The sequence below is a fragment of the Diorhabda carinulata genome, chromosome 4 (genome assembly GCF_026250575.1).
Source record: "Diorhabda carinulata isolate Delta chromosome 4, icDioCari1.1, whole genome shotgun sequence".
NCBI classification, from domain to species: Eukaryota; Metazoa; Arthropoda; class Insecta; order Coleoptera; family Chrysomelidae; genus Diorhabda; species Diorhabda carinulata.
In genome coordinates, this window is record NC_079463.1 from 30,549,994 (window position 1) to 30,572,338 (window position 22,345).

Sequence of the window (22,345 nt, forward strand, 5' to 3'; positions counted from 1 at the left end):
ATCCAAACCTCACCCATCGTATTCTACGTGAAAAAATACATGGAAACTATGTACTTTCTACTATTCTATTAATTCTTTACAAAATAAATGTTGGAAAATATAAACTACTACAAGCTTTGGAAATAATTTTTCCGGGGATTTGGAAGTGAGTAGCGTTTGACGATTTTTATTTGTCGGATAAACTGAGTTTCACTAAAAATGTTTCTAAATAGAGTGTTACGTGTTTTCCATGTATTTTTTCACGTAGAATACGATGGAGTTGTTAGTTTTACGATGAAACCTACTCCATAACTTGATAGATCAAAAGATCTAAAGATAGGTCAGGGGTTCTTGAAAAATATATCCAAAATTCACGCAAATTAAGGGTGAGGTTTTTGAGAAATCGATTTTTGCAAGCAAAATGTCATTTTTTAGGTTTCCCGGAAAGTTTTTGATTAAATATTAATTTTGAGAACACCAGCTGAAAGTATGGCGGCCGTTTGAAATGCTTAAATAGCGCATTCACAACGTAGATTTCCACATGGTGCCACAGGACTCAAAAAACGTTTTTTGGAAAAATGAAAATGGGCATATTTCTTCAAATTGAATGTAGAATGATATCGCGAATTTTGAAAAATGTTTTGCTGGGTGAATCCATTTAGAATAGGCCTGATATTAGTTTCTAGTGTTACCTCCTAGTTTAGATATTTAGTTTACGACGCACGAGTGAATACTATTTAAAGTTGCAAAGTAATAACCAAGTGTCAGCTGAAGGGTATAGGTACAAACTGACAGGTGGAGTTGACCCCTTTTAAATAAATAGCAAGGGCTACTCATTTTCCACTTGTTTCTAATATAGGCATTGCTGCATACTTGGTATTAACAACTGGTTTCAACACCCAGACATAAATGAAAGCATTTAAAAACGTTTGAGAAACTTCCAACCTCGATTTGCAATGATGTCATGAAGTTTAAGACAAATAAAGTTACCAAACCACGAACGTGAACAAATAAAAATCACTGGAAGCGTGTAGGTACAATCTGAATTTTTGTATTGAAGTTACAGGGATTGTATACCACATGTAAATGCGTTCAAATGATATGAATTTCTCAAAGTAGAAGCCTTTTGCAATAACATTGAAAATAATGATGTCTACAAACCAACAAATAACTTCACAAAAGAAAATCTGCTCATAGAAACTTACGTCAAGAGCATTTTTTTCACCCCACGGCGGCCATTTTTAAATAGGCATCAGCTGATTTTGACAATTCATTAAATACCTTAATCGTTTCGCCTTGAATTCTACTCAATGTGAAGTGGTCTTTAATAAAATACAATAAAGAGATGGTTCCAATGTAGATACCGTTAATTTCTGGTGTATATCTTTCAAACAAAACATATTATCAATTTGACGAGTTAATTTTTTATTGATAAAAAGAAATTATTGAAAAAAAAACCATTAATCTTAGATATTCTAGATTTTTTAGTCGCTTCAAACATTTCTACTTTCTCTATTTTTCTTCAAAGAAGACACAACTACTTGAGCTTTTGGACTTTCCGCCGGTACTCTTTCCCATTCCCAATCTCCTTCCAAAGGTACTTCGTTAGCAAAATCGAAATTCCATTTTTCTCTTTGTTGTTGTCGTTGAGTCTCGTCATAGGATGCAAACATGTCATCGATACTAGATGAATCGCCGAAATCAATTGTCCTACAAACGTGATTGAGCCCGTTCACGCCATTATTTTTTTCTAATTTTGATTTTTCTGATTGAGTTTCAGAAGAAACTGCATTATTTTTATCAGAATTAGAGCAGCAAGTCACATTTGATGTACTCGATGTTGTGAGACGCTTATCTTCAGCCATTAATAATTTTTGATCTGCAACAAACGATTCACAAATTAAATAAAAAACAAAATGATAAATAAAAAAAGGTATTAACAATATGTAGGACTATGTCATCTTTTCATTGATTTGAAGCAGGCTTACGACTCAATATAAGTGGACAGAAAACGGAGAGGCAGGTCCAGTGATTCATATCAAAGAGTTTCAAATTCTTTTTCAATTGCAGTTTGGAGATCGGGATGGGCGAGTGGTCTTTTTGCAAAAACGCGGTCTTTGAAAAATCTCCACAGTAAAAAATCACAGGGTGTCAAGTCACATGACCGTACGGGCCTTCGACGAATCCTCGTCTGCCTGTCACATACATACAACGTACACATAACGCGTAGTGGGACGAAACTCCATCCTGCATGAAATGACCAGTATTCGCGAGTGCTGAATCGTTGTCCATTTGCCCCCGTAACCCTCAAAAAAATACGGACTCACAAGGATACTTCCCCACTCACCCCAGGCCACCAATTCTGCAATAAAGACGGCTGCCCAATTTATTTAGTTAGTTATTATAGATAATGGTCGTCCAGAACGTGGAGTGTCGACAACAGAGCCCGTTTTGAAGAATTTCTGTTACGTCTCCCACGCTCTTGAACGATTTGATAAAGGCGATTTCGCAAATTTTTGAAATTAGGTAAACATATTTTCATAATCCGCGTTCATACGCAGATACGACGTATTGAAAAAAACTCTTGAAGTGTTGCCAGATTTATGAGCGTCCCCGGACTTATGCCGACTTCTGTATATTGAATGTCGATCAATTTGATTATCTAGGACTAACTGTAACATATACAAATCTAAAAGAAAATAACAAAATTTTGAAATAATAACAAAATTGTGGGAATTGTGCTAAAGTGGGATAAAGATAAAGTAGAAAGGATTGCAAAAACAAAGAAATAAGACATAACAGGAATCTGGAATACTTTTAAAGATCAAAAACGAGTCCAAGACACAAAAAACAACAACGGATGACTGACGAGATCCTAGATTTGATAGAGCAAAGAAAACGGCAGAAAAATATAAACAGATACGGAAAATATTCAAACAAAAAATAAAGAGTGGCCAAAAAAGATTGGATGAAAGATAAATGCATTGAAATGTTTAAAAAAAGTCACAGAAATAGCTGGCCTATACAACAAGAAGACTCCTCATACCTCAAGGAATTCAAAAGGAAAAATAATCATCGTTGAAAAAGAAATTCGAACAACTTGGTATGTGTATGTCAAAGAACTGTATAATGAGTCTAGATTAGAAAAACAAATGGCATTTGATGAAGGCGAAGGACCAGAAATACTAAAACCAGAAGTGATACATGCTACAAAGTTGACAAAAAACAAGAAGCTTGACAACATTCCAACAGAGATGCTAAAGCTTTTAAGTGAAGAACACATAGGAATATTAGTCAAACTCTTCAATCATGTTTGATACGTTGAAATTCCGGAGAACTGGTTAAAATCCGAATTCATAACTTTGCCAAAAAACAACGTCCAAAGCACTATAGGCTGATAAGTCTTTTGAGTCACACTAAGTGACTAAGTGCTAAGAAGATTAAGACGAAACTCAATTCGGCTTCAGAAATGGATTAGGAACACGAAAAGCATTTTTTGCACTGAATATATTACTACAAAAAGGCCGGGATCAACAGAAATATGTATTTGCAGTCTTTATCGATTACGAAAAGGTATTAGATCGAGTACCACAAGACAAGTTGATAAATCTATTAAGGAAAAAATGAGTTGATAGTTCCGACGTCAGAATAATCGAAAAATTATATTGGCGCCACAGAGCTGGCGTTCGAATCAACGGAAAATCAATGAAAAAGCTTAAGAGGAGTCAGACAAGGTTGCATATTGTCACCACTTCTGTTTAATTCGTACTCCGATGAGATTTTTAAGCAAGTTAGACACAACTTATCATATGGAGTAAAAATTAACGGTAAACTTATAAATACAATCAGATACGCAGACGATACAGTTGTACTGTGTGACAAGTTGAATGGACTGCTATGCCTTTTAAACGCCATTCACAGAGATGGGTCTAAACTGTTCTAAAACAAAATATATGGTATTTAGTCGGTTGCCGTACCATGACACACAGCTACAGGTAAACGGACAAAAGAGTGTCCAGTTTCAAATATCTTGGTTGCTACATTACTGAACAACTGGGTCCCGATAACAACATTTTTTAAAATGAGATCACTCTTCTCTAATAATAATTTAAAATTTCAATTCCGGAAACGGATGATCAAATGTTACATATGGTCAATTCTATTATATAGTGTCGAAGCATTAATCGCTTAGAGGCTTTTGAAATGTGATTATATAGATACCGTGGACAGCTAAGCAAACAAACGATGCAGTACTTAACAGAACAAATGCGTTTCGTGAGTTTGTGGATGACATTAAATGCAGGAAAATAGTTTATTTGGGACACATCATGCGTGGTAACCGGATTAATATCCTCCAGATGATTATGATGAGTAAAGTAGAGAAATTGGAAGGAAATAAGCCTCTTGGTTGAAGAATATTAGAGAATGGACTGAGATAAGAAAAGCAACACAGTTATTTAGTCTAGCTCAAGATAGAGATGATCGCCAACATCAAGAGGACTTGATACGGAACGTTAAGAAGAAGGAAAAGGGTCTAGAAGAGCTGAACTATATATAACAAACGTTTTTATAGCACGGAAAATGTGTTTCGTTCTTACAGCAGCTATAGAGCTAAAACTAACAACGTTTTCACTCTATAGCCCCTAATTTCAATGGAACCATACAATTATTTAGATTTACTATGTAACATCAGCGACTCTTCATTTTTATAGTTAATAAAAACATTAAACTTCTATGTAAAGGATGAAACTGATACGCTCAAGCATTTTCGCTAAATTTTTGTAGCCTTTTTTGTCCAAGATTTTTAAAAACCTGAAAGTTTCTTAAACAATATTTCAGGAAACTGAATTAGTTGAATACGTATTTTGAAATTTAATCTTTACTGGTTCGATTCGTCCAAGATACCAAAACAACAAACGTAATTAATGTAATTAAATATAATTTAAACTTTTTAAAGAAATGTTACTTGCCGTGAATTATTAGCCATCGTGACCTCAATTGTAGTGATTACCTATCAATACTACTAGGTCACTTTCACCAGTTTATGTATAGCAGTTCCGAAGATGAATTTAATAAAAGCAAGGTATATACGAGTAAAGCCAAAATATAGTTTTTGATTGATAGTTGATGGTGATTGTTGCTTGGAAAGACAACAAAGTTGTTACGATGGTGTCTAATTAAAAAAATATGAGATATTTCAACATTGATCTGCCTAATTAGTGAATATAATCAATACATCAGCGGTGTTGATTTAGTTGACAGTGTCTTGGGATACTTTAAAATCTCAGTACGAAGTAAAAATTTCATTCTACCATCTGTTAAATTTCATACTGGCAAACGCGTGACTTTTATACCGGTTTTGTAAAAAGTGCATTATAAAACTATGGAAAAGATAAGTCTTCAACGGATTTCGGACTCGAGGAAGCTGAAACTTGGACAGAAAAAACCAATCGAGAGTCGTAATTCGATTGAAAGTGACTAAAAAGCACAAGGGTCCTGCTAGTTTCCAAAAAATACGTTTCTTTATATTTAAAAATAAGTCACTAAATGTTGTCTATTTTAAAATTTATTGTTGTGGATTACAAGGGGTTAAATCTATTGAGTTTGCATGCAATTATATTTTTTCTTAAATACAATGATATATTTATCCATTTTTCAAATAAATAATATATATCTTACCAAAAAAACCTTCTACAAGAGTATCACCACAAAAATTAAAATAATGACAAGAAATTTGTATTTGAATTGATTAATGTCAAATTTATCTAATCAAAATTTACTGTTTCGAAATGACATTTTGAGTAAGTTAGGTTATGTTCTGATTGGTTTCTTTTTAAGTAATTAATTATAAGAATTGAAATTTTTAAATCTGGAAAACAAGTCTTGAATTGAGTATAAAAATGCGTCAAATTTTATGAATCTAACACATTCAAGTTGGTAAGAAAAATGTATTTTTAGTTAGTTAATACCTATATACAATATTTCTAAATTATAATCTAGTAGGCATGTGTCATATTTTTTCATTCTACTGTATGGAAAGTTTTAAAAGAATAAGTGTTAAATCCATACAAATTAGCCCGTGTTCAAGCATTAGAACTAAAGATTTTCAGGTGCGTATGGAATTTTCAAACTGGTATTTACAAAAGTGTCGTGAAAATCGAAATTTTCCAAAATATGTGTTGTATACTGACAAGCCTAGATTTACTAGGGAAGGAATTTTCAACTCTAGAAATAGTCACGTTAGCCGGTTAATATGTGGGTGGGTATGATTTGGGATTGCTTAATTGGGCCTTACATTTTACCAAATAAATCAAATGGAGCAGTTTCTGGAAGAAATGTTGGATGAATTGTTGTAGAATGTACCGTTAAATATTATATGTGATTCTGTTCATTTTGCTGCAGCGGCAAGAAATTACTTGAACAGACGTTTTAGAGAAAAATGGATTGGTCGGGGGGGACCCAATTGTTGACCTCCAAGATCACCTGACTTAAATCCTATAGATTTCTGAACAAGATCTAATAGCTAGAAGTTGCGGTAGAAATCATTCAATCCCAGATTTATTCTCAAAGACACGTTTTTCAATGACAAAACCGTGTAATAAATGTATTGAAGAGTTTGAACATCTACTGTAACTTTGTCAATTTTGAGATTGTTGTAATACAGTGTTGCTTTATCATTATTCGAAATTAAATGAATAATTAATTAATTTGTAAATTACTTACGTGCTTGCAGACTTTTGTTTAAAGACAGATTTCTAGAAAATTTCATTTTTGCTCAATAAAAGTTAATTAGGTTTTTAACTAAAAATAATCAGAGAATTTAAAACAAAATTAAAAAAGAAGTTGCTCCAGTATCGTAGAAAATAAGGGAATAAAAGTGACAACTAACCCTGACAGCGCGCCACTGGTTAAAATTTTCCAAAGTTTGTTTATGTCAAAATATTACTTTATTAAGGAGCATATTGGTAAAAAAATTTCAAAAAAAAAGTTTAAAGGCATTCTTGATTTATGGCAAATTTTTTATTTAAAATTTTGAGCACCCTATATCTCAGCAACTAGGCCCCGTAAGGGTTCGTATTCCTATATAAAAATCAATCATTTATTGAGATCTCTTTGTGGTAGAGCGTTGTCGGTCGAATATAGAAACACCCTGTATATCTAAAGCTAATGTGAAGACAAAAACGAGTAAAGAATTGAAGATTGAAACTAAATTCAAAATATTTCAATAGTTGAATAGAAAACAACGAAAAGTTTTAAATATTTTCATTTGATCAGAGTGAAATTTCATTAAGATGGCTTCGTAATTAAATGGTATTACGTTACTGAATATATCATTTATATTTTTGACTTGATTTTAGGTCTCTTTTTTTTTAAATTAGTTTCAAAATAACAATAAAAATTTAACGTTTCGACCTACTTCGGTCTTTATCGAAATATTTTAGTTGGAACGTCAAATTTTGTACTTGGTTAACTAATTTTTTATTAAAAGACAACTAAAATAACAACAATTCATCATGAGAAACATAGAAAAAGGTCTAAGAAGTAAAAAGTAAAAAAAATGATATTATTTATTTTACTAGTTTTTATACAAGATGAAACTGAATTTATTTCAGTTAATGAGCATTCTCTATTAGCCAAAACCTTGAACGAAATTTTTAAAATGATGAATTTTGAAGTAATAACATTCTAAAATGGTACTTAAAGTACACTTTTGTTCATTGGAACAGCATACAAGTCTTGGGACAGTATTTAGCTCTGTGAATTTACTTGACATTTGTTGCCATGTTTACCAATATCAAGTATTTACAAAACAAAAATTTCATTATACCATAATTTTAACCCTTTCAGTCCAGCCAACTTTCAATCTTTCAACTGGGCAAAAACGGCAGCTTTCTGAATTTCAATTAACTAAGGAGGCATTGAGTACAATTTTATTTCAACTGAACTCAAATTAACTATTAACTTTTTCAGTGATTATCACTACTCCATTATTTTTAATTCGTTATCTACATCTTCATTGTCTATCACATGATCCTCTGTCCAATTAAGAGCCCGGCACTGACCCCTTCACGCATCAAAACAATTCCTTTTCAATCGCTGTTGCTTCTACACTAAATATTTATCAAAAATTTTGATTCCAGAATCGATCTCGCATACTCCCGATGTTTTCTACTCCATCCACACATTAAACGATGATAAAGTTGATATAAGAAACAGATAGAAAACGTAACTCCAAAACTTTCGAGCTTGAGCTGGGAAGAAATGATATACAAGAAAATCAGATGAAATTAGAGGAAATCACGTTGATATTATAAAGCTATTGAAAAGTCAGTTGGACATGATGGTGTTGCTGGAAAAAAGTGGTCAGAAAAGCAGCTCAATGCTGACGAAAAATTGGATTAGAACGTATATGGACAGGTATTAAAAATTATCCAACCAAAAGTTAGATAATGGTAATAGGGAAAACCAATGAAGTTGTTAACACAAATATTACTTACAACAACTACAAGTATTTCCATACATAGAATCATATAGTGGATGAAAGAGATTAAACTAGAGCTTCTTTTGGTCAATAACTGTTAGTTAAACGTATTACTTGAAATGTTTTAGACACAGATGTATTCGCCACGACAGAGGTCAAATATTTGGTGATTTTGCTCGAAGACGAAAACATTATTATCGAAACGCACGTCAGACAGTGTAATTGTGAGTGTTGGTGTAGTGGTAGTGTGAATAATGTACAATGTGTTAAATTTAAATATCAACAACGGTTCCAAAAACTACAATTTAGGTCGACGAGCAAGTCAAAATGAGAAAGCGTTCAATATACACGTGAAGGAAGGCTGAAGCATCCGCAATGGCTCTAAGTATCAAGAAATACAGACTGATGTTTCTAGGAAACTATCCGCGCTGGATATGGATATTTTATGTCTTATTTCCACAGATTTAAATTGCGAAAATCACTAGCACGCCTCTATTGACATTAGAATATTGTGCAGCAGAGTATACATTTATCGAATGCTCAAGGTCGGCAACTCGAGCCCGAAGAAGCTATATTGGAATCAATAAACAAGTGGTGCGGTATATACTGCATGGCCTTTACTATAATAAGCGCGAGGGACATAGATAAGCGTGATATGGGAGATAATAGGATATCAAAGCATAGCAAAGAACCAAGTAAAAAAAGTCGTCGCATTCTCAGTGAATATTAACAAACATCTTAGTTTATTTCTTGACAATTCTCATAGTAATTGGTTTATGAAATTGAAATTAAACGTTTCAATTTTGTAATCGCTTAAAATTTCGCAAAGATTCCATCGATTTTTGTGTTTACTTCTCTTGAAGATACTGAATCGGAGTTGTTTTCAAAAAATTTCAAATTCTGTGAAAGATCTTGATTAAAATAAGACAGCTAAACGTATCAATTCAAATGTGTTAAACATAGATATAGTCCCCACGACATAGGTCAATACTTAGAGATTTTGTTTGATGAAGATTCCAGGTTAGTTCAACGAGGGAGGGATCTAATACACATCTGTAGTAGGAATGCTGAAGCCTGAAGGGCTGAATATACATGAAACTCTTCTTAACATACGACATATTTTGAAAAAAACGCGTTATTGTCTTCATATGGTGAGTAAAGATGGGTTTAAATCTATACTTCACCAAGTTTTTTATTTATTTCATTCTATTTAATGAAATTGTTAAAATTTGTTTAAAGTTCTATGATTCAATAAGTTTTCGTATTCTAGAAATCACGGGTTCTTAATAAAGTTTGAGTTAAATTAAAAATTACGTACTCCGCCACTGTGTATAAATTAAAATCCATAATTAGTCTCTTAGAAAACTGTATTCTAATAAAAAACAAGTGGTTAAATCAAATTTAACTAAAATTAATTCAACAAAATAACTGATAACATCAAAGTGTATCACGTATCTGATATAATCGCCTTGAATGCATCGGTAACTTTTTCATATGTTCATTTAGGTTTAAACTAAATGTCCTAATTCAAATTCATAAAAAATAATTATAAATACGTTGAGTTTTTCCTGACCTGCCTCACACAAATTTATATATTTATAAAATTAGCATTTACCTGTCATGATATGAACGGCACGAATTCGATTCGATACGTAATCACTTGAATGCACCACGTACTCTAAAGATTAATCCGAAAAACTCAACGAAAACAAACAAAATCGTTCTATTTTGAGGTAAAATGGCCGCGACTCGGCGTCTCGACACTTCAGCGGGCGTCCAAAATCGATTAACAACAACGTTCGCATACGGTCGACGCACCTTGCACGATCTATGAACTCCGAATGCAGTTAATGCAACCGCGACGCGTGGTCTAGCTCACTTTTTTTTCATTGAATGACGCAACTGATAACAATTCACTACAAATGAGATTAATCAAGTCGATACTTGCATATCAACGTTAAATATATAATCATAGTGGAAGTATTAGGGAAAAAAATGTAATATTTCCAAAAATAATAACAAATTTCTCACTTAATTTTCAAGACAGAACAGAATGTATTATAACAAATTATGTTATTAGTGATGAAAAAATAGTGAAAAATGAAAAAGAGATTTTCAGTGAAGCCCCGAAAGCTCTTTAGTGTATAGAAACTTTGCATTGAAGTATTTTGCGTTCTAACACAAATATCCTATGAGACCGCGCCATTTACCGTCGCATTCACAAACACCTAATACAAGGCCACTTTAATTCACGACATTTTTCACCCTAAGACTGGATTTCCTTAACAATTTCCTCAATAACTTAAAAATAATTCGACCACTGGCCCCAAAGTCGCCTTATTTTGAGAATTCCAAGTCACGTTTCATACGATTTCATGACGCTTCCTCCTATTTATTACTTACACCAGCCCTGGTGAGGTACACTTATTCGACACAGTAGAACAACCAGATTTCTAGCGTCTAGTCACCGCTGGTTTACGTTTTGTTGGTGCCTTTATATATAGTTATAAATTGAGTTTCAAGTAGATATCGAAATTTTATTATTGCACCACCTCTTCGCCATCGTCGACCTTAAGACTGGCTATAATCTACAAGGCTCTTTCTAGCTACAAGTAACTTCTTAATACTAATCAAAAGCTCGTTCACATTACAAAATTAAACGGATGCTCTTCCAAATATAATACAGAGGTCGGCACAAGTCAGACAGTCGAAAAATCGGCAAGGATCCATATAGTCAGGATGAATTATACCTACCTGGGGTGTATGTATGGGCGGGTATCGATGCAGAAGGTTTCGCGGATCCCTACTTTTTTGAGGGTCACGTCACGAGTCAAATTTATCTGGAAAAGCTCGAAGATTTACATGGGAAATAGTAGATGAGGATTCGTTGAGTGGTCTGCACGATTATGTGACTTGGCAACCTTTGATTTCTCCCTATGGGGCCTTCTAAAGGACCGCGTTTTTGCAAGAAGATAGCGCATCTTTCTCGACTGCAATTGAAATGCGTTGATCAAGATCGGCATCAGTTTGAACACTTAGGCCCTCCGCACACGGGTCGACTCATTTGCAAGTTGCAGTCGGAGTTGTGCAACCTGTTTGCAGCTGGAGTCCGCACACAGAAGGGCCACATATGCATATTCAGTTCGCAACTCTCGGCTGATAGTCGGTTTCAGTTGGCAACAGAGCCCGGACGAATGAAATTATATTTTTACTTTATGTAGTGCTAGTTTTTGAAAATGCATTCTAGCAGTAGTGAATCTGAGGAAAAAATGATAGATAACTATCAGTAATCTTTTTTGTGAATAACCAAGAAGGTGGTAGTTGTACAACTCTTCATGCTCATCCACTTCTTCAACAAAAGAAATATTGATCGATTGAGATTGATGACTCAATTTAACCCGTGGTCTTCTATCGTACGGCACGCAACTACGCGACTGAGATTGGGAGTCGGCGTTGCGTGCAACTCATGCGATTCACGTTGTCAATTGGATTTGAGTTGACGACTGGCAGTTGGCCCGTGTGAGGACTCCCACTGTGAAACAACGACAAGGTTGGGCGCGACTCCCATTGCGTTGACTCGAATCGCAAACGAGCCGACCCGTGTGCGGATGGCCTTACAGTAACCCTTTTTCGAATCCATTTTGTAATTATTTTTAAATAAATTCATTTCGACGCTGCTTTTTTTCTCTTAATGCAAATTTATTGCCGATCTTATTTTTTTGTCGATATAAAACTTCCATTCACCATTCTAGGTGATATAAATACATCACAATTCTGCACTATAACTTAAATTAAATTTGTAAAACTCAAATTAATGACTCGTTTAGAATTTTTCAACTGTTTTTTGAACACTCCTAACCTGATTTGATTTTAAGCAATTAAGAGTAAAATATTTATGTCGAACTTACCACAACATAATTATGTGTACACTCTGTACATCCACAAATCTACATTTTTCACTTTATACACTGTTTCAAGTTCTGCGTTCATTGTAGAACACTATTAGACCTACTATTCTTTTATTTTACCGTGTGTTTTACTACCAGAAAAAAGAGAACAATTGTTTTTCTCTCCCAACCAATGGGATGGATTAGTTCCCCCCTGATTGCCCCTCGTCGGTTCCGTCTATTATTTGTATTAATTGCACACTGCTTCCGCTCTTTACGCTCGGCGAGATCCTACTTGATGTATCCACTGTATTTTCGGTAGATATTAATCAACCAATGTACGCGATTTTTAACAATTAGATGGAAGCTTCAGGTATTTTACATATTCTCAATAATATGCCGTTAACGGGACGTTCTGTATAAAAACGATGAACACTTTTATATATATATATATATATATACGAGGTATATTCACAATGTTAAATCAATTTCTTTTTCTATTAGTGACAGCAGAGCATGCGCGGTTATTACTTTGACTAAAACAGAAGAAATCTATAACATGTTGTCTGTAGTGTCTTTTTATGATTACAGCTTCAATTCAACATACCGCAGATTCTGGAAGCAGATCTAATTCATTGTCTAAATTCAAAGAAAGTTAAACTATATGAAATTTATCGGTAAATGATTCGATGATTGGAAGACGGTTCAATTAAAGACGTAATCAAGTTAAAAAATGAAGACAAACTTAAGCAAAACCGTAAATTAACCATTACTGCTCTTGCTATCGAATTTGAAACTGAAATTTCGAAAATTTTGCTCAAGTTAGATACCCAAAATACAAAAAACGGAAATGCAGTTTACTTCAGTTTTTGACAGGCTACTATGAAACCGTTAATGATTTTCTTTTTCGAATAATCACAGGGGATGAATCTTAGATATCTTATGACACCCCTGAAACTGAACGGCATTCAATGGAATGGAAGCGAGTTAAGTCTAAGCAGTCTTGGCACCTTAAAAACTCTTGTGCGCCGGTTTTCGCAACAAAAAAGACAGTTTACTGATTAATTCTTCACCACGACGTCAAATAATACCGCAAGAAAAAAACCCTTCGGTGGAATTTGGCTTGGACGAATTTGATCGGCCTCCGTACAACCCGGATCTCATTCCTAGCGACTTTCATCTCTTCTTACACCTAAAATTTTTCATCGGTGGCCAATACTTTAACGATGATGTGAGCTGAAAGAACTTTTTACCACATTGTTGAAACCTCTATGAAGAAGGCATACAAAAACTTTGTTTACCAGTTTAAAATTTTTGTACAATAAATATTTTTTACACATTTTTCATGTAACCAACTAAAACTTACTTTGTGAATATACCTCGTAATAACCAAGGAATTCAAAAAATAAAAATTAATTTAGTAAAAGCTGGGTAATTATTTAGTTTAGGTTGCATACCCCCGATTTCCTTGAAATTCTTGTATGTTATATAGTTTTTTATGCTGAAATATATACGTTTCGACTTTTCTTTAATTCTAAGACCTAAAATCCAGAACATTCCAGATGCATTTATGTATATATAGGGTGCGGAAAAAATTCCTTCACATAGTTTTTAAGGTTTGAACATTGGAAAATGTACCCTGCCTTGGATAGTTGGTATTTTGCAAATACTTGATGTTAAAGAGGATTAGGGGCGGGGGGAGGGGTCTATTGAACATTTAGACTACCTCTTAACAACCTCCTCCACGCCCCCAATCCTCCCCAACATTAATTAGTTGATTAGTTACGACTAATGTAATGACACAAATCAATTTCTAACAATAATCATTCATTTACACGTACAAATAATCAATTTCTATTGGATGCATTCGTAATATTTCTTCAATAAATGATTCAATTCTATTTGATTATGAATAATGTCTTTTAAATAGAAATTTCCCAAAATACTGACGATAATTAAATCTAGTTCTTTCAAAGGGTATGTTATCACGAATATCTCGCCAAAGTCGCTTAATATTTTGAGTATGAGCCTAATCTAACCTAACCTAACCTAACCTAACCTAACCTAACCTAATCTATCTAAATTTTAAGCTTTGAAAAAGTATATGAAGGAATAATTTCCGCGCCCTATACATTAAATTATTCAGCATACTTTTCTCCACAACATACTAAAATAATTACCAAAAGTTGTTTATCTATGATTTTTTAACGTTATCTCAGATCTATCTTGTTTAGAATAAGTATAAAAAAGCCTCTACTGCGTTTAATTAGGCACAACCTCCAAACACTTTGTTCAGCTCGCATTTCAATTAATTATATTGAATTGATTATGTTATATTATATATCCACTTCCCTAAAAAACGTTTAACACATTTATTTTGTTATTATTTCTTACGAAATGTCAACAACAATTATTTGTAAACATACAAAAGTACGTACATTGAAATAAATAATAAATATTGAAGGTATTGGAATAGATTTACAAATATTTAACTTTAAGAGAATAAATAAGAAATTAGTGAAGATTTAGATATAATAGATGTGAAAGAAATGAAAAAAATTATATTAAACTACGATTTGCAATGTACTTGATCCCATAATTGGTGATATTTCGAGTCTTTTCAATTTCATTTATGCACTACTCAGCTTAGAGCCGGTATCATTTACCTATACCGTATACAAAGTACCAAAATAGTAATTATGACATTATTATTAATGGGGAGGTTTTATCAGACCTATTTGTCTGAATAAACCCCTTGTAGTCATCTAAGTCGCCTTATTAAGAGCTTGATATTTATAAAAGAAATGTTTTTTCCCTCCTGTGCTCCACAGAACCGGCAATGTGGATTGGTAATCATATCTGTGTTGTATCTATAATAACTGGATATTTTTCTTTCTTAGCGAACTTTCCAGCAACATTTCGTTTTGAAATCCACACTATTTTCGAAGCTGAAGGACGTCTTGACCATTTCTTATCCTAAATCGACACATTTTCTCTAGCAAATCTTGTGACAAGTTTTCAGAGTTCAATCTTCTGATATTTCCAGATGTTATCGGTTATTGTCGTTCATAAATTCCAATATTTCACCTGATTCGTATGGTTCTTGGTTAATAATCATCACTAATCCGTCCATATTTTGTTTTTCATCTTTATTTTGGATAAAAACCAAGCTCCTTGCTACGGAGTCCAGAGGATTGAATCCCTGTACATTAAACTGATGGAAACTATACAGGAAATACGGCAGTCGGTGTGTATTCAAAGGAGCTCATCATCCTGAAGTAATTTTTTGTTCAAAAGTTTATAGATATATGGTGCTATAGTCATGAACTATTCGCTTTTTTAAAATAAATTATGAAAATCGATTATTATTGAAACCATGGCTGGACTTACTAAACATTCTTTGGACTTTGTTCGAGCAAATTGAGCTCGAGCAAAAGAACTCCGAGGATCATGCACGCAAAGAACGCCTCAAAGAGACTATAACCGACGAACGTGTTGACATATAGCGAATGAAGTGTGTCTCGTCAGTCCACAATCGACCGAAAACAAAGAATTGATGATTATGTGGAGTGTTTGTAGCTATTGAATTCTGATAACCCCGAATTTTGGCAATGGCAATATCATTCCATACCGTTCAATAACTAACAGTCTGTCGAATGAGCTGCTCGGTATGAACCGACTCCAAAGCCTGGATATATGTATAAGTCGGCTGGTAAGTTTGTGGTATCAGAATTTTGGGATGCGTAGGGTACAATATTCATGAGTATTTTGAAAAGCAACTATTATTCACCGCTAGAAGAAAGAAATCGCGAAAAAACGATCCAACAAATCGTGTGACTAACTAGAAAAAAGTGTATAAAACCGATTTTATTCGTCATTAAAATCTTCTTCATGAGTAATACAATCATTCCAAGGCTTCTCTAGCTTCTAGATGCCGTACTTGTCTTTTGCATCAAAATATTCTTCAGTTTCAGCAATTGTTTCTCCAATTAAGTTGAACACAACAATTTATGATTAGAAAAAACAAATTTGTGGAGATGTTTCATGTTTTCTGGAGTAACCATCTTAATTGGACGATCTGTCTGTATAACCACGTGTAAATTCACTACTAGAGTCTGGATAACACATTTGAATCCATTTCTGAGCTTGTACAGTATTTTTCATCAAGAAACAATGATAAATTAACACACTAAACTGTTTTGAATCCATTATTTCGAAAATAGCAAAAGTAATTTCACTTAAATGGTTGTAACTTTTTTCTGATTAATCGAAATGTCATTAAATTTTACACATAGTCTTTTGAAAGTTTGTACTTCATAAATAGGTAATATCATAATGTGAAATATGTCGATTCTACTTATATTCCGTTACCAAAAAAACCAGTTCACGAAGCCCAAAGTCTTCGAAGTACTAGAAGTCACTGCCACTCTTCTTTTCTTGAAGAGAAAATCATGGACTGTGTTATTCACTTGGATAATTCATAGACCAATTAGAAGCATTTACTCAATCATTTCGAAAATTTATCGCAAGAAAAAAATTCTCGCAACGTGAGAAATGAAACAAAACTCATTTTTCATAAACTTCCACCGATATTAACAACTTCAATTATCATGAATTGTTCATAGAATGTTTATTGGATATAAAACTTCCCATCGACCTCATGTTTTCGTGTATATATCCTTCGGAATATTCCTAAACGAATGTAATAGTCCTTTTTTCCTTCAAGAAATATATCAGTCAATATTCTTCGGGGAACGAGGATATATAGAGGTCTTTAAAGGTTCTGCGAAGTCCTACCTCTATGGAAAATGATATCAGCTGGCCTGTCGATGTTCCACCTTGAAATGATAGGTCTCGTTTGATATATGAGTACAGCCAGTTATATATTCTATAAAAGGGATAAAGCACGTGTTTTTTCTTTCAAATATTAACCGGCTACAGAAATAAAACGACTCATAACTGTTCTGTTGTATCTAAATAAAGCCGTGTAATTATTCACCCCAATTGGGCCTCGTGCTGCTTCACATCCACCTTATTCTCCAGATGTGGCAACCAGTGACTTTATTTTTTACTCAGACCTTAAGAGAATAGAAATTTTACGTCTACGAAATTTTAATCGTCAAAATTGAAGCTAAAGACAAATCGTACTATGAAAATGGTATAGAAAACTTGAACTATATTTTCCACCTCTTTATAGTACATAGGTTAATGCTACTGTTTTATAATATTATCGTTAAATTCCTTCCAAAACAAAATAAATACAAAATAATTATCCAAGTCTATGATAAAGCTTGTAAACTTAAAAGGAAAATTAATTGTACCTTATAACAGATAAAAATCTTAAACATCGTTTTCATGCATCGAAACGTTTCTTTTCAACAATCATACTGTTGTACAGTGTTTTATGGTCCGATGATACTTTTGAATAAATGTTCAACTAAAATACTCACTCTATTGTTCAACATTTCTCAACCGCGAAAGTTTAGCGAACAAATCTTCAAGATTTAAATGTTGCTTGAAAGTATATTTGTAATTCCGATTTATTTCATAAAAATGTAAATGTTTCAATCCGATTTAAAAGAGCCGCAGGAAAACAGTTTTATCAGGATATACAGTGTGATTCGTATTCATATTAATATCGGCAAAAACGTCGATGAACATCACGTTTATTAGAGGAGATGTAATTCAATGTTCGTCGAGGCATTAGCCAGGAAAGTAGTTGTTTTCTCCTTTGAAAAACGGCAGACTATATTTTCGAAATAGTAAACCTAGAGAAAAATTTTCAGAGGTGAATAGTATAATTTATAATATTGGGTACACCTCGCATACTATCGAAATATATTCTACATAGAGGATTTGATCCCAGCATCCCGGACTATTCTATATGCTGAAGGTTTCTAGTCCCGGGATTGAAGGAATTGCAAACGATACAATTAAAAATTTATATAAAACTATTGACATTGGTATCCGTCTTGGTTTGACGGCTGATCTATTTATTATTTTTCTATTTTTTTAAAGAAATTTATGAATTAAGACACGCCACTGCTTATCACAGACTGTCTAGCAGGAATTTTTCAAAGAAATTGTGTACATACGGCTTCGGCCAATAGAAATGCATTTATATTTGCGATTCGATGTTTTCATTGGTGGAGAGGATGAGTCTACGTGGACTGACGGTTTGTTAGATGTTTTTCGAATTTTATACGGGGAGTAAACATTATTTTTATAAAATATTGATTGCTGCTGGCACAACTGTTTTTTGCAATTCATATTAGCAGCGCTTTGTCGTTCAGACCCCATTTTGTGCATAGCTGATGCTAATTTTGAGCTTTAGTTTCAGCAATTGTCCAAAAATGATTCACGTTTGGCTTCTAGATTAAACACCGGAGTGTAGCTTATTAAGCTAGTAACAAAATCCTCACATTGAAACTATTGAGGAGCAAACAGCTTATAAAAAATCAAAATACGTTTAATGATTCCACATTAAATGAGAGAACTCGTATTTATATTGGTGAAGAATAAAAAAGTTCATGCAAAGCACAAATATTATTAATTAACACGTCTGGAGAAGCGTTGCGGACGGGATGGCGGCCGGCGCGGTAACGGCAAGTCTCCACGCGTTGTACTGAATATAAAATATGGAAACCAAATAAATTTTCATGGATCCCCGTTTACGATTGTGGACCCCCCTTTTATGTCACGCTCAATGTTGTCAAGTCTCCCGTAGACCCCTGGCGGTCGGGTATAAATCTTAAAAGTAACTGCTGTCGTATTAAAAACCATTTATTGCATATATTTTTATACGGATACGTGTTTTAACTAATAAAAATTCATGCACTTAAAGGAATTACCGTTGAAAGCGTACGACAGTTAAATAAAATGATGATAATATGGTTAATCAGATAGCAACAACTGTTAGTTGAGGTGCATATTTATAGAGATAGATTAAAATATAATTAGTATATGAATCGTAGTGGATGTACACAAACAATAAATAAAAATGGAGGATGAAACGAAAAGTGTACAAATGTGTAGAATTATAAAATTCATTCTGTATATAATATGTGAAATATATCAGCAGGAATAGAAACAAGTCTTTTTTATTGGGTAGTGTTTATTGAAATTACAAATAGATAAACTTAAAAAAATATTTATACGAAAAAAAAAACATCGATTGACCTAATCCCGACTTCCTGGATGTTATCATACTGTTGCGGTAACATCGGAAAAGACAAAGGGTATTGTTAATATTTACGTAAACACACTCCTCTTTTCCAAAGAAAACAAAGGGCTGGCCGCCGGAAAATAACATTTATTTTTTGTTCTATAAACAGAATTTTAACAATGTCTGATAAACTGTGTGATAACGAAACAAACACACTTCAAAAATTCGAAGAAATTCACTTGTTACATATACGAGGTTTGGCTATTAAATAACGAGTCTGGTTACGAAAAATGATTTTATTATAAAAATTATTCTACATACACACACACACCTTTCCATACGTTTTTTTTCATTGATCGAAGCAGTACTGGGAGTCTTTTCTGATGAGGGCCTACAGGAGTTTTTTGCTTTACCGCTTCCATCGACTCAAATCGGATCCCTTTCAAAACAGATTTTATCTTCGGAAACAAAAAAAGTCGCACGGTGCCAAATCTGGTGAGTACGGCGGGTGTTCGAGCACTGGAGTGCGCTTAGTGGCCAAATACTGCTTCACAAATAGCGCGTTATGGGCCGGTGCGTTGTCCTGTTGCAAAATCGGGCCGTTTTTACGAAATCGTTCTCGCAATGTTGCCAAAACTGACAAATAGTAAGTCTAGTTGACAATCTGACCTTCTGGAACCCTTTCAGTCATCACGATACCGTAAATGTCGAAAAAAACGATCAAGATTGCATTGAATGCTCTCGGCCATCACTAAAGCGCTTACGCCACTCAAAAACACGCGCACGAGGTAGAGAATTGTCCACGTAGGCCTCTTGCAACAATTTATAGAACTCAGTCAGGAAAAACAGGCAACGTAGCCTGTTGTTTTCCTAGATATTTGAAATTCATTACTTGGTGAATTATCTGGTCGTCTATGACTAGCTTACATCTTATCGGAGATCATACACTTTGTTGTGGACGCAGACATTATCATATTGAAAGATTTAGCTGTGCAGTTAAAAGCCTTTGAAGATCATCCTCATAACATTGTAATATTTCGGTCCCCCATCCGGTAGTCCCTTAGTTTTCTTACTTTCTTGATTATTTCGTCCATAATGATATTGAAAAGCAAGGGGTTTAAGGAGTCTCCCTGGTGAATCCCTTTTTTTGCTTTCGTCTAGACACTGTTAGAAAAAATTGGTAATAATGTGTTACTTCGGCCGGTTAGGTATAGAACATAGATATTTAGCTGTACAGTTTAGGTAGTTTCAAGCTTTTTATTTCTTAGGGAAACATGTTACAGCCAAAACCATAGATGATGAACTGAAAAATCAGGAAGTTCTTTCTATTGGGAGTACCTCTTTATTGGTGTTAAAAAAGAAGACAACAGAAGACCATCTAAAAAATGAAGACATATTGCTAGTCAAAGAGTTTTGTTTTCGAAAATATAGAAATAATTGTAGATGTAATATAGATCAAAGAAAACAAGTAAAAAAAGCTCTCAGGAGGTCAATAAGATTAATTTTGAAATTGGTAATTTACTCACCCAGTATATCGATATTTTCATCAAAAGTTTTGCATAAATATGCTTCCAAATGTTTCTGATTTTGGGTCTCTTCTGTTTTAAAATAAGTCGAAACGTCAACTTTTTTCAGTCTTTATAAATATCAAAACTGGGTAACCCTGTCTCTAGGATAGATAGAAAACTAAAAAGTATTTGGGGTTTGCTCAGTAAAAAACTTTTGTAACGCCAACGATAAAACGGATACATTTAAAAAAATTGGGACTGAGTGCTTTCGTTTCTTGTAACCTTTCACAAAAATTCAGTCTATTCAGTATAGGATCTTGTTTTGTTTTTCCTTCAACGTCCTGTATCTTGAATACGGACAAACCCTATATAATTTCAGTTTTCTATCTATCCTAGAGACAGAATCATCTTTTTTGAAACTCCCTGTATATATATGAAATACAAATAATTAAAAAATCTATATTTCCAAATTAATTACCAACTCGTAAAAGGCCGACGTTTGAAATATTAGTCATAACGATTATTTCTACTGATTCGACCGAAATTTTGATTCAATTCATATGAATATTGGTCGTAATGTATTAGTCACGTGATGTAAGACCCCCACCGTTTCTACTGTACTTCTTTTTATCAGTAAAATTGACATGTATCGATTTTTTTTTTGCTTAAGGTTGTCAGCCCAATAAAATTCGTTAATTAATACGTTATAAAGAAAGCTTAACCTATTAAAATATGTCGTACTGTTAGTTATCCGTCTATAAAAGATTAAATTCAAATTTGCTTTTGTTCCAGGTGGTTAGCGTGGAAATAAAGCGCCATCTGATAAGAGGAGCGCGTAGGGCATTATTGTGTTTGTCCAGGTACCCGCAGATTCGACATCATCGACAACGATATGGTGGGTCGTAAAAAAATATACTGATTATCATCTTCGAAGAGCACGTGTTTTCTACCCTTAACATATCTCGTTATCGGAATAATGCAATGATATGAAAAATGCACCTTAATAACCTCATATTTAACGATAATTTCTTCGTTTATTTTATGAGTAAGGCTATTTATGTAGTGAGGAACGTTTTGGTATTGGAAAAGAACGAAATTGAAAAAAAGTAGTTGCTTTAAGACACATCATACTTGGAAACAAGAAAATCACTTATCAGATCGATGCTATAGATCATTTGAAGAGAGAAATAGCTTTTTATTGCCAATTTTTAGACGTCAACTTTCCTTAGCGTTGGTTTTGAAGAAAATTCCTGAGCTGCGTAACTCTTGACATTAATACATTCGAGAAGATTAAAATCCTCTTTGCTAGAGAGTTGTGCAAACC

The 22,345-nt window shown here is 33.6% G+C and overlaps 1 protein-coding gene and 1 long non-coding RNA gene across 4 annotated transcripts; one reads left to right on the forward strand and one right to left on the reverse strand.

Moving 5' to 3' along the window:
* Positions 1 to 1,387: 1,387 nt before the first annotated feature.
* On the reverse strand, positions 1,388 to 12,499 carry LOC130893232 (uncharacterized). 3 transcript variants are annotated; one of them, XM_057799155.1, is made up of 2 exons: positions 12,370 to 12,499; positions 1,388 to 1,858 (listed from the first exon to the last, which is right to left on the reverse strand). In XM_057799155.1, exon 2 carries the CDS (start codon positions 1,842 to 1,844, stop codon positions 1,473 to 1,475), a length of 372 nt encoding a protein of 123 aa, XP_057655138.1. In that variant the 5' UTR covers positions 1,845 to 1,858; positions 12,370 to 12,499; the 3' UTR covers positions 1,388 to 1,472. The 3 variants fall into 3 exon arrangements, with proteins under 3 accessions (XP_057655138.1, XP_057655136.1, XP_057655137.1); XM_057799153.1 differs by lacking the exon at positions 12,370 to 12,499 and adding an exon at positions 10,077 to 10,343; XM_057799154.1 differs by lacking the exon at positions 12,370 to 12,499 and adding an exon at positions 5,659 to 5,739.
* On the forward strand, positions 9,520 to 21,953 carry LOC130893233 (uncharacterized). Its single transcript, XR_009059169.1, has 2 exons — positions 9,520 to 9,612; positions 21,814 to 21,953. It is a non-coding gene; the product is annotated as an uncharacterized LOC130893233 (long non-coding RNA).
* Positions 21,954 to 22,345: the final 392 nt, after the last annotated feature.